This window comes from Eurosta solidaginis, chromosome 1, assembly GCF_040869045.1.
Source record: "Eurosta solidaginis isolate ZX-2024a chromosome 1, ASM4086904v1, whole genome shotgun sequence".
Classification (NCBI taxonomy): Eukaryota; Metazoa; Arthropoda; class Insecta; order Diptera; family Tephritidae; genus Eurosta; species Eurosta solidaginis.
Genome location: NC_090319.1, coordinates 385,862,233 through 385,875,619, shown reverse-complemented (window position 1 = coordinate 385,875,619; position 13,387 = coordinate 385,862,233). Strand labels below are relative to the sequence as shown.

General features: G+C 36.8%; 1 protein-coding gene across 5 annotated transcripts in view; it reads left to right on the top strand.

Moving 5' to 3' along the window:
* Positions 1-13,387, top strand: part of LOC137238413 (uncharacterized) — a 189,931-nt gene that overhangs the window by 5,737 nt on the left and 170,807 nt on the right. For 3 of the 5 annotated variants that reach the window (XM_067763340.1, XM_067763342.1, XM_067763341.1), the window contains exon 2: positions 4,999-5,600. In XM_067763340.1, the coding sequence (XP_067619441.1) occupies positions 5,151-5,600 (450 nt within the window). In that variant the 5' untranslated portion in view covers positions 4,999-5,150. Of the gene's footprint in view, positions 1-4,895; positions 5,601-13,387 lie in introns of all 5 variants that reach the window. The other 2 variants (XM_067763338.1, XM_067763339.1) reach the window with 1 other exon arrangement.

Below are 13,387 nucleotides of genomic sequence, written 5' to 3'. Positions count from 1 at the left end.
ACATCCACGTCGATGGCACTACGCTACCGACTGTCCTACACCTACACAAAATCTTGGATGTGACGTTTGATCAGGATCTACATTTTGATGAGCGTGCAGCCGCAATTGTACCGAAAATCCAGAGCCTTATTAAAATCCTCAAATCTCTTGCTGGCAGTACTTGGGGAAAAGACAAAGAAACGCTCATTACCACATACAAAGCAATTGTCCAGCCGATTGCATGCTACGCGTCCCTATATGGTCGCCAAGTCTAAAAACTACTCACTGGAAGAAGTTACAGGCCTGCCAAAATACTACTCTCAGAACCGCCACGGGCTGTCTTCTCATGTCCCCAGAACACCACCTACATAGTGAGGCGAGAATACTCCCCATCAGGGAGAGAAATGGGATGCTAACCAAACAGTTCCTGTTGAATACCCAGAAACTTGGGCATCCCAACAGACCAACACCGCCCAGGGGCTTAAGTAGTCATCTCCATAAGCATTATGAGGAAATACGGCACCTGAGAACTCAGCCGTATGAAGCCAAAAAACACAAGCAGGTCCTCAGCGAACTCCACAAACAGGCGTCGGACCTTTATGCCAGGAATTGCCCTGTGAATCCAGTACTCAAAGAACAGTATCCAAAACTAGCGGAAGAGGAGCGCATACTCCCCAGGGAAACGCGAGTCACTCTAGCTCAACTTCGATCTGGATACTGTAACAGGTTAAACTCTTACCTATCCAGAATCAACCCCGACATACAAAATGTATGACCCGCTTGCAATGTGTAACCACATGACACCAACCATCTCTTTAATTGTAATGTGGGACCAACGCCTCTAACACCCCTCCCATTATGGTCCACCCCTGTTGAAACTGCAAGTTTCCTTGGACTCCCGTTAGAGGATATTGATGACAATTTGTGATCGGTCGCACCTATTGGGTGCAACATGATCAATACCTCAACGTTCCAGTTCTTTTGATGTTGGAAAAATCGATAGATTGGTATACTGAATTTATAAAGGTTCCTAAAAAAATGGGCTTTTTATTCCTAAATTTTCTATATAAAAACTGTGATGTAATTATTCGGCTTTCAATTTTCAAATATAATCGTCTTCTCAGAAAGAAAGAGATTTCGGCATGACTATAACTAATAATCCGAGGTCTGGTTATCCGACAAAATATCAACCCGTCACAGCCCTAATATTTGATCCTTTAAAACTTGTTTACAATAAACAAAGTAATCACACAGGTACAACAGACAAACACACAACAACAAATAAACACAAAACAATAAACGCACCAAAGCAACAAACCCACAAAGAAGGTCAAACGACTAGAATTGCTGACTTTTACCTACCCCAGTCAGCCACACAAATCGACTAGTAAACCACCCTCGGTTCTGGATGAACACACAGCACATACACATAACTAAATATACACAAGCATCAATTTTGACAATACCTGCGAACTATAAATACTGGACAAACGACAGCAACAGATCAGAACGAAAATCGTCACTGATGATGGCACAACGCCGAAACCAGTTTGCCTCGAAACCAAATTTGACGAGGGATGACAGAAAATCGTTCCAATATACATCATTCCAAGAAACAGAATACTGTACTGAAAATACAATGTTTTTTATTTGCAATGGGAGTTGATCCCCTCTAACTTACGTATACTAAATGTACATGAATTGTTTATTGATAACGGTATTATTTGATTTAGCAAGTCACTGCTGTTGCCATCAAAGATTTGCATATTCATTCTCTTATTAATAGAATGTAAATGATTTTATGTGCCGCCATACACACCGATAAGGCTCCTTCAATGTCACTTTGTCACATACATAATACTCGTATAAGCACTCAACCGCTTACTCATCCACCTAAAAATTCAAAATTTCTAATGACAGACGAGTGTGCTTGCATTTAGATGGGGAACTTAAATCATGATACAAAAAAGAAGGTAGTTCCACTCAAAATTTTTTGGCGTATTTGGGGATTTTTGAAGTTTCATAATGTTTGTTGTTTTGCTAGAAGCGTTGCCATACCGTTACTGTTTAAGGCGAAATTGTGGTTTTTCGAGATGGAAATTCCTTTTAGGATGAAAACGCAATGGTCATCTGAGACAATAATAATAACCTTTAGCACGTTTTATGTGTACATATATCAATTGATAATAAAGTAAAACATGCAATTTTATTGCAAAATAGTGGATAATGACTCATACATTGGTTAATGACCCATATATTTATGGCACGAATACACGAAAAATCCTGTTGTTCTAGCATGGCCATGTTATCATGCCCCTACAGTAAATAATCCTGAAGGCATGTTGATAAAAAGTGTACCTCCAAAGTCTGCACACCTATGTCAATGCTAAAAGGGCACATAATGTGTATAGGCGGGGTTGCCGCAAGGTGACCCCTGGTACAACTGGCAAAAGCACTCTCATAACTAGGCTATATTCATTTGCTTTGCATACTTCTATCCATGTTTCTTCCACCAAAACAATTTTCAGGAGCTCGAAAAACTTATTAAAAACCTTCTTTTCTAGGCTGATACGAAATGTATTAGAATATTTCCAGGACTCATTTTTTTCTTTTTTATTTAAAATAACTATGAAAGTAATTTAGTCGTCTTCGTTAAGATGAAATCCATCAAAATTAGAAAAATTTGAAACATTTTTCAATCTGATAGCTTGTTTTTGGTGAAATTTTCACTGTCCCGCCAAAATTCGAGTGGGTAATGTCACACTAAATGGAACTACCTCCATTTTTTGTATCATAACTTAAATCACATTTCGATACTGGCTGAAAATTAAATATTTGCATTTACCAATTTGTTTATTCGCATTGGAATTTTAGTTACGTGCGTGCAGTTAAGTAAGCTTGTCTGTCTGTAAATATTACATTTACGGTCCTGCTAAACAAATCACATAAGGTGAACAGTTTTACTATAAACAGACATTGGTATGCAATGTCTGACGTCAGCATAGTCAGGCCCTTCAATTTCTCGCGCGGTAACTATTAAGCTTTCCTCAAAAATGAGGCAACCACAGTCACCGCAAAACTCCTTCCTCTTCTTGTAGCAGTGCTTAAGCTCATTAAAACGTTATGATCACACGCAACTTATCATTGATATTTTTTAACGAATGTTCGAGGATAATTGCAGTCGCAGGGACTAGGAGTTTGTTTTTCTGTCCTACTCGTGCACTGGTGACGGAAAGAAGATGGAAAATCCGCAATGCTCGACGTTTCTTCTACATTAGTTACGTTGATGATTGCAAGGGTTAGGTTCCATACCTTCTAGGATCAAGGATCAAGAAATATGGAGCAGTCTGGCTGATAGGATTTGCTATGAGTATTACAATTTTTGGGAGGGCTGCAACAAATCAAGTTACACTAAAATGGCAGCCCTTGGTCGCGACCCAATCCCACTCGTAACCCGCAGAAGAAAATGGATGAACGCTAATATATTATATCTTATTTTATCTTTAAGCTGTATATACAATTTACGATAATACGATACGCATTTTCACAAAAAAAAAAAAAAAAAAAAAACACGCTTGCACGTTAACACCGTTGTAGGTTGGTACTTTGAGGGGCACCCATCCAGTCCAATGTGTTTGCTGGGATATCAAAATAAGTGAATCCTTCTCATTTAAAATGGTATGCGTGATTATTTTGAATGAACAAATCGTTCGTTGGTTGCTGTGCTGCTCATATACAAAATATCCGAGCTCATTTTGATGCACATTTCTCCTGGAACCAATTAATGTTGTTTTAGTATGACTAGTCGGTGCTCCATTTGAACCGTTTGAACAATGAATCTGCTGACATTTTTACGGAGCGTTCAGCTACTTTTTTAAGTGTCGGCAATATAAAACTGCCTATAGTTGGAAACACAGACAGTGCGCAAACGTTTCTTTGCTGCCTTCCTCGCCGCAGCTCTGGCAAATGCTGTTAAAACGGATCCCTATTCTCTCTGCATGCAGGTAAAGTGGCCAGAGTCACGCAATTGTTGGCAGTGATCCTAAACAATACTTTTCTTGATATATTTACTAGGTACTCTGTTCTCTTACTATCGTTATTCGTCCAGGTTTGTTTGGTTATCTTGCAGGTGTCGGAGGATTACTAACTCCTTGAATTTGTTATGCATATTCCTTTTCATTGTTGTTAGGTTAGGTTAGGTTGAACTGGCCGGTCCATTTTTATTTAATTGATGTAAGTGAAAGATACATTTTGAATGCCTCCGCTGCTTCCAGCAGTGCAGTGCGCCTGCTCTTGCAAGTTTGTCTGCCGTCCTGTTGCCCTCGATGTTGCTGTTGCGAGGCACACATATAAGAGTTATGTTTGTGAAGTTAGATGCGGCTTAGAGCGACTTGTTGGAGCTGTTGACAGCCTTAGGCGATAGATTAGTTAAGCGCCATGGGCGCTGTTTAGCTATCTGAGAAAATGAGCACCTAAGCCGACACACCGAGTCCGCCTCCGACAGGAGCGTACACGCGCTCTTTACACCCGGAACAACCGCCTTGGAAGATACTGGGAAAATTGGGTAGGCGGATTGACAGCGATAATTTAAGATGTTCACAGAAAACATCCGCTCCCACACCTCAGTTCGTTTTAGAACCGTCGGCGTAAAATGATACCGCGCCTTTCATTTGCACTCCGTTAAACAAAATTTTACGTATACCGGTGCCCATAATTACAGGTGATACGAATATGTTTGCATGTAATTGGTTGGTTTTTAATAAAACAAAGTGCTTATTCAAATATAACTCATAGTGTTAACGCCAGTGTTAAAAGAATTTTTTAAAAGTGACCAATATGAAAGTGGGCAATTTACATACGCATAATACGTGTTCTTGTAACCATAGGTGATAATATGCCCTTATATTCCCTTTAAGGTCAAAAAGCTTACTTTACGAGTTTTCAAATTGAAAATAAATTTATAAAGTGGAAATTATAAGTGGAAATAAACTTTTCGCATTTACTTACAAAAAATACTAGAAGCGTGCAACAATAAATAAAAAAGTATCAAAATAAATCCATCGAAAAGGTAATAAAAAGCACGAAGTAGTAATTTGCAAAACTCATTTTATTAATAAAAAGCCTCAATAAAAGCACACAAGAAAAAATACTAAAAAATAAAGCAAACAATAATGTCACCATTTACTAGCGATTTCAGCATGAAGAAGAGGAACGCCAACACTATGCTGATCCCTTCAGCTATTGACGAAGTGTCTGCTGCCACGGTAGCAAACACCGACTTGGTGCCACCACCACCACAGTACGGCAGTGCCACTGACAATGACGACGACCATGAGAATGGTAACGATAATGACAACAGCGGATGTGACAATGTGTCACTGATGAATCGTTGCCATCGTTATTTCTTATTGCGAGCTGGCACTTTGTTGAGCTATCAGAATATGCTTGTAATGCTAACGGTATTGGTTTGTGGCCTTGCTACTGTTAACGGTCTTAAGTGTCACATGTGCGGCCAGTATAATGAGGGTGTCGGCTCTATTACACCTTGTCTCAACTATTCGGATCAATATGCGCATCTGTATTTGAAGGAATGCTTAAAGAAAAGCGAGAAATTTTGTGTGGTAAGTGAATAAATAATAATAGCTGTATGTATATACATATGTATGTAGGTGGACGTTTATTTATATATCATGGTATTAAATACAAATGCCCCGGGCGTTGCAGAATTGATTATATTTAAGGAAATCAGCGTAATGAGAATCGTAGCAATTGTCTGTGTGCTTTGTAACTTCCTATACGTACATATATGTTTAATAGATAGTATCGAATAATGAAGTGCTTGTCGTACATCGCCTATAAGAAATATTTTTCCAAAGCAAGTTTGAAATAGAAAAAGTTCTATCGTCACCATTATTTTTCGTTTTGTGACAATCTAACGGGTATTTATATAAACTTTTCAATAAAGTGCAGAATCATAATTATCAATTCAAGTTACAATGCTTTTTGTGACCTTATTTTGGTAGTGAGGCAGCATACCGCTCAAGAACTTTATAGTTTTATGACAACCTACGAAGGCTTTTCCATAAGATATAGTTTGTATATGTATAATCGTCTGTATGGAAAGTACTGACCCATGATATGGACTAATTGCTGGCATTACATAATCTTGAAAAAGTCTCCCAATTCGCAAGAGGTTTCTATCAAGGGCGCTTTAAACCTTAGACATTATTTCATTAATGGGATCTTGAGTGCAGGCCGTATGGGAGTATAGCGCCACTTAATGCTGTTTATTGTGTCGATCTACAAATTAATATATTTTACAGGCTGTGTACTTCAAGCGCAATTTGTTGCCATGAAAAAAGAAGCAGAAATTTTGCAGTCGCATCCCTAAAAGCGAGTCATCTTCAAGTACGCTGGCATAAAAAATGTATTAGAGAGACTTCGCTCAGGCCGGACCATACATCTATACTGGGCTGCTGGTCATATAGGGATCGAAGGTAACGAAAAGGAGGTTTCAGCACTTAGTGCAGTTAGTTTACAAAATTACTTACTTACTGGATTAGGCGTCACTTGCTAATAAATAAGGCCTCATAAGTAGCAGCAGACGTAGGAAGAGCGGGCTGCAAGAAACGGATGAACGCGTTCTGTGTTCGTTTCTTTTCCATCGCGTGGGTAAGACTCCAGCTATAAGTGGCGGCAGAGTTGCCAGATCCCGAGGCAGCAACTAAGTTAGGAACTAGCAAAATTACCAGTATTTGCCTAGAGGACAGATTTAGTTAATAACATAAGTCCATACTTATTGCTTAAATTTCATTTGTCATAACACTAGTCACGGCCCTTGGATTGTTTGGAGATTTCGGTAGGGCTAAGTAAGCAGATAGTTGGAGATGAGCAAACCGGTAATTTGTAGAACCGGTTTCACTTCTACCCTACACACATTGACTTTCCATTTAGGTTTCGAGTCCAATAAATGAGTCCGATTTCGTTCCGTGACGTCCCTATTAAATACATCGAAAGAAAAAAGTGTTTTCAACTAGAAGATTGTATTTTTTTTTAAGCAGAGCTGTTTGATGAAATTTATTTTTGTCAATTAGACTGTTGAAGAACTCGATTTACAGAAATATAATAATTTACAGAAATATCGGGTGAACTGGCCTGTGATTCCATTGATTTTACCATTTTTTTCTTCTGCGGAAAATCCTTTTGTCCCATTATTAGCCTTTAATTATACCAATAGTTGTTTTTTAATAAGACTTTAATCCTTCATCGAATAAACTCAAAGCCGTGGCAAACATTTTGTTCATGGGCATATATACAAAGATAGCATATACATATATACATATACATACATAAAACGAAAATACTCTTGTAATAGCAATAAACTCTTCACAATAATCCTTCAATCCGAAACGCTTAATTACTGCTTGAATTATCAGCCAAACGGCGAAAGCATAAATATGTATTTCCGTTATACAACCAATTACAGCGCGACTGGATTGAATTTTCTATAAAAGAAAAACAATAAAAAATGGGGGAAAAAAGTGAAAACAAGCTAAAGAGAAAACAATGAAAAATTAACAACACCATTTAAGGAAATCGTAAAAATTGGTTTTCATTGTTTTCTTTGTTTGTAAATTAATTGATTGAATCTGCCGAAGAAGGCACTCGATTTTTTATAGCATCCCAATCGTTTATGCTGCTATGGTTAGACTTTGATAGCAGATAGACTTTACTATACCCAGTTGTAAAATAGCACAACGTACTGTATTGCTTTGAATTTATATTTTTAAAATTCATTTATAAGTCTTTATAAGTCAGATACTCAGAAAATAACCGAAATGGCTGGGAATGGCTCACAATAACATCACATTGGCTCTGTTTGGCTCCCAACAACAATCAAATCACATTTGGCAGAATAACACCGAAAACTATTTCAGCGCGCTTTGAAATTCAAACTCGAACCGATTGCGTTCATGGCATACGCTCACCGCTTACATACAACTGGTTATATAAATTCCGTTTCATACTAGCTTAGACTTGCTAAGCAATTTCTTTGTTTTGTACTTTTGTTTGTTTTTGCTTTAAACGATTTGTTAACAATTTATCGCCTTAACAGCCTTTGTTACTTTCATTAGATTGCACTCTGTCGCTTTATGGTTTGAGCCGCACAGGACTATTTTTTAAATTGTTTATAGCTTTTTTACGCCTCAATTATTGTAATCATTATATCAAAGCTGTTGTTGATTTATAAGATATGCTTCGTTTTGACTCCTATTAAGGTAATGCCCTTTATGCTTAAGGAGCTTCCCTTGAGTGTTTCTGTTTAGAGTATTGAGATATGGGGAGACGGAAAACCGAACCAAATTTACACTAATACTAAGTTTTGACAGCCACCGTGGTGTGATGTAGCGTGCTCCGCCTACCACTCCGAAGATCCTGGGTTCACGTCCCGGGCAAAGCAACATCTAAATTTTAGAAAACAGTTTTTTCAATTAGAAGAAAAATTTTCAAAGCGGGGTCGCCCCTCGGCAGTGTTTGGCAAGCACTCCGACTGTATTTCTGCCATGAAAAGCTTTCAGTGAAAACTTATTTGCCTTGCAGATGCCGTTCGGAGTCGGCATAAAACAAGTAGGTGCCGTCCCGCCAATTTGTTAGAAAAATTAAAAGGAGCACGTTGCAAATTGGAAGAGAAGCTCGGCCTAAAATCTCTTCGGAGGTTATCGCGTCTTACATTTATTATATTATTATAGCTGAAACTAAGGAAGTTAGCTGAGCAATTTTTGATCCGGGTGAGTCGTTTTTCACATATATGAGCTGAATTTGAAAACCCAACCGCTATTTTCACAGAATTAAGGTTTAGATTTCGTTTTGAAGAATTATTTATACTTTTCGTGAAATATTTTTTTCACCATTGGAAAGTATAAATGAGTTGGAATTAAAATATCAAACTGACATCAAGCGATGAAATACGTTTTTGATAAGCTTTCTGGAAAATGCATTTACATATATTTTCTTAATTTTTTATATTGATGTTAGAGAAAAATTACAAAGTTTACAAACGGCGATGGTTACTAGGACATGTTTCTGAATTTCACTTCTTCATCAGCTAGCTTTTCGGGAGCTGAGTATTGAACTCGAAATCTCCAACATTCATACTTTATACTAGTGTAAAGGCAGATGCTTTAACCATTCAGCCATATGAATGTCCCGATGCTCGCTTGCCAGTTGGTCACTAAGTATTGCCTTTTTGTTGCTATTCCTATATTCACCATTTAGGTACATACTAATTCTATATGCTTTTTAATCCTAATTGTGTGGAATATTTATAGGCACGCGCTATCGAAAGTTTAGTAACATTGGGTTAATAGTGTTACAAATTCTGGGGATTTCTGATATTTATGCACCTTCTGCTAACGTTCGTATTGCTAAACTGTTGAATAAATCACTCCAATATTCAGTATGGCAAACTGGTTTCTATTTAGATTACTTTGAGAGTAGTACTTCACAATTATACTTCACAACCAATAGCGTGTTTAAATAAAAACTGATTAGTTATTACTCGGCATGCGTTGCTTTTATACTCTAATGCTTGGTTACCAGCTATATAAGTACATGTACATTTGTAGTTTATAGCCATATGCATCTGTATGTGTGAGTAACTACTCCGGCTGATGACTGCATCGGTGTGTGTGAGAGATCTCTTCGTCGCCTTCTACATAAGTGTTGCTAGCTTTAATGTGTATATGTACATAAGAGTGGCTTCTTCATGTTTTTTGTTGTTGCGTGATTATTTACTAACAGCTTAGTGATGCTTATATTCGTCACAATAGCATTGCTTGTATTAGCAGTACTTCATTTTTTATAACGAAGCACTTTTTTGTTTAAATGACAACCGATTTGATGAAAACATAAAAGGCAATCAATCCATCCTTCATATTTCATTTATCACACAAAATTTCTTAAGAATACTTCAGTATCTTCAATACACGCACACATTTTTATGCTTTGTTTTTGGACGTGTTTGCGAATACATTTTTACATTCATATAAAACACAAAAGTAATAAAAAAATCTATAAAAGTAAGTGGCTGTAGCTATAAATATTTGTACTAAAATGAGTGAGGAAATTGCAGCAATTTCCTACTCAAAATGGACACTTAAATAATGGCGTGAGAACGCATATGCATTTAAAATTTCTGAATGTAGTCCTTGTGTACTTACATATACATACATATTTATATCAAATAGCTTGTCTAAAATCTCTGAACGCATACACACACACAAACGCATATCTATATACGCCGAAAACTGCTTTAGCACTCACTTAAGATTAAAAACAATCGGCTTAGATAATGGCCAAAGGCTTTGAAAGCGTAAAATGCACTATTTGTAGTGTAACGGTATATTTTTCTTTTCTTTTATTCTTAGCTATATATATGTATGTTTTATATATCTGTGTATTGTATATTTCTTAAACCTTTTCCATAGTTATCAGCATCATCACATCTCCTTCTTTTCTCGTTTTGGTTTGGTTTTGTAAATTTTTATGTAAAGTGATTATAATTTTTTTCTGGTTTGCTTTGTTGTAGTGTTTGCATAGTTTTTCTTTTGTTTTGCTTTCATTTTCAGCTTTGCAACACTTACACTCAAACCCGTTTGCTTAAAACAGTTCTGTTCAGCGGACTTACCAGCTATTCCATCTTTGGATTAGTTCATCGTTCGCTTTGATTCGGTTCATTCGTTAAGAACTATCTTTTATACTATGATATACTAGGTTGGGTAGAGAGATATGGCCCAGATATAGTGCTATATAAATACGACATCTGCATATATTGCCAATTCGAACCCATTTCGTTCTGTGTAAAGCACTCACACGCCGGAGTTTGATTTGATAAGCTTTGAAAAGAGGTACAGCATAAATTGAATAATAAAATAGTCATGAATGGTTTTTTAAATTAATGGTTCCGATTTTTCATAAAGTGTACGTAGATAATTCACAATCACATAAAAAATCTACCGCTCTCCGACTAAACGAATTATTTGGCCACGTGACCATCGATAACATATTTCGAAAAAGCGGGCATGTTAATAGCACTATTTTGTCAATTTTTGCAGGATCTATCTTAAGGAGAATAGTTTCGAGACTTTTTTGTAGTAATGTTGAGACCATTGCGGTATTATTTTGAGATTGTTTTCGGTACAACTTCGAAAGTGATTTGGTAATGTTAAGGAACATTTTGGTATTATTTGCACCATTATTTTGGAATCAATTCAGGACTATTTGATATTAGCTGTGTTTTTTTTTACATCTATAGACGTTTACGTTTAGACTTTATATGGACTGCTAAGCGACAAACTTTAAATACACCTCTGAAATTCCTGCGCATAAAATTAGTACTACTAAATTTCAGTACGCATTATACTCAGATGTAACAGAAATATGTGCATATTTTTCACCTCAACACTAATTCTATGTTTCACCTCTAAAAATGGTGTGTATTCACTATTCATTACAACCGCTTCAGCTATATGTTATACACAGCACACATCCATACAACAGAGGTTTCTGTCTCCGCTTTTCGGTACACCCTGTGCTGTAGCTAGTTATTTAAACTGTGCCGCTTACGACAGGCATAACTACCGCGGGTATATTCTAAGCCCCCTAACCCGCTGGGATACTACTTTGTAATCACTTGGCAAGGTTCGAAAAAATTCATTTATGAGTACGAAAAATTATCGAGCTGTTTTTACCATAGAACTGTTATTGGCATGTTATTGGTTCGCTATCAATGGGTTATCGGCTTGTTCGCGAAGAGTTGTAGGTATATTTTCGGTGAATTATCAACGTGTTATTCTTATTGCAAAAATATTGATTTTTTATCAAAAATATATCGTTTGGTTATCAACAAAGTATCGATTTGTTAAGTAACTATTTTATTTGAAAATATCGGTTTCTGGATTTGTTAGTTACGATCTGTAATTTTTTGATGCTGATATACGTCTCGATAACTTCACCTTCCAACCAACCGTTTTACGATAAAAGTAAAAACTCCCTGTACAAGTAAAGTTGGGTATAAGAGTAGAATATATGCGCCGGTCAGAAGTTCAGTACTTTTTACGAGAACACCTAACTGAAGATGTCTATAATAAGCAAGGTAGCAACATCTAGGGCTGACTAATGCCTGAAGCTGCCGCGAAACAGTCTAGAAAAAAACCAGCATAAGTCGGTGTACGATTCAGAGGCAATTTTGAAATAGATATGCTGCAGGAACGAAAAATAGTGTGAAGCACTATATTTTCCAACACCTGAAAATCGATTGAGATAACATAAACATGATATAGCCGATTACTAATTTTCTTGAATTGAGTCTTATTTTTCTTAAAACTTTGTCTCACAACATAAATGTGCTAAATCACCACACCCCTACATTATCTAACCCTCGGGTACCGAGTCACACACAGCCCTGACCCCTAGAAACCACCCTATCCTACTGCAAGCAGGCTAACCCACTTAACCCTGGGGACAGCATTTACTCACACCACAAGTGGGCTAACCAACTTAACTCCTAATCCACCGTACCTCCACGTATCTCCTAAAGAAACATGAAAATTTCAAAATGCGATATCTCAGCGAAAAAAAAAAATGATATTTCACCAAACTCAATACCATTTGAAAGAAGAAGACTTGTATATAATTTTGATTCCTTTAATTTTTGTGAAAGAAAACATCTACAAGGCTACATTACCTCAAATATGGGCAAAAATGGTGTCGATTGGCTAAGGCAATATAGATCCAGTGTTATAAAAGTTTTTAAAAACGCGCACAGTGCGTGGACAAGGAAAGGGAAAACTTAAACTGCCCACTTTTCCATAAATTTTTATACCTCGATTTATATGACTTAAAGACTTTATATCATTTGTCAAGGTCAATAAACTTAAAGTTATAACGGTTAAAAAAAAAAAGGGAACAATAACAGGGGGGGGGGGGAGGGTGGAGTGCCCCTTGCCCTTCTTTTTAAAGAATATAGCTAATAGATATTTCTTTTTATACCAATATGCCAAGTTTTATTAGCTGGGTTGGAAGTCGACATAAAAAATGTAAGTTCATCCCGCAAATGTGTAGGGAAAATTAAAAAGGAGCACGCCGCAAATTGGTAAAATTCACTTCTTAAAAAATTAACTCTCTAAATTCTTCTCCCACTTACTGGCCACCATCAAACTTGTGTTTATTCACCTTGTTTACATAACTCATACGCCCCGTGGTCCTATTTGTATAACACTTAACGTATTTGAAAAAAAAGCGGCATACAACAACTAAGTACAAGAGTGGATGCAAATATTGTAAGAAACAAAAAATTTACTAAATTCCAAAGCAAACTACATAAAAAATGTTTTACAAGTCGAAATGC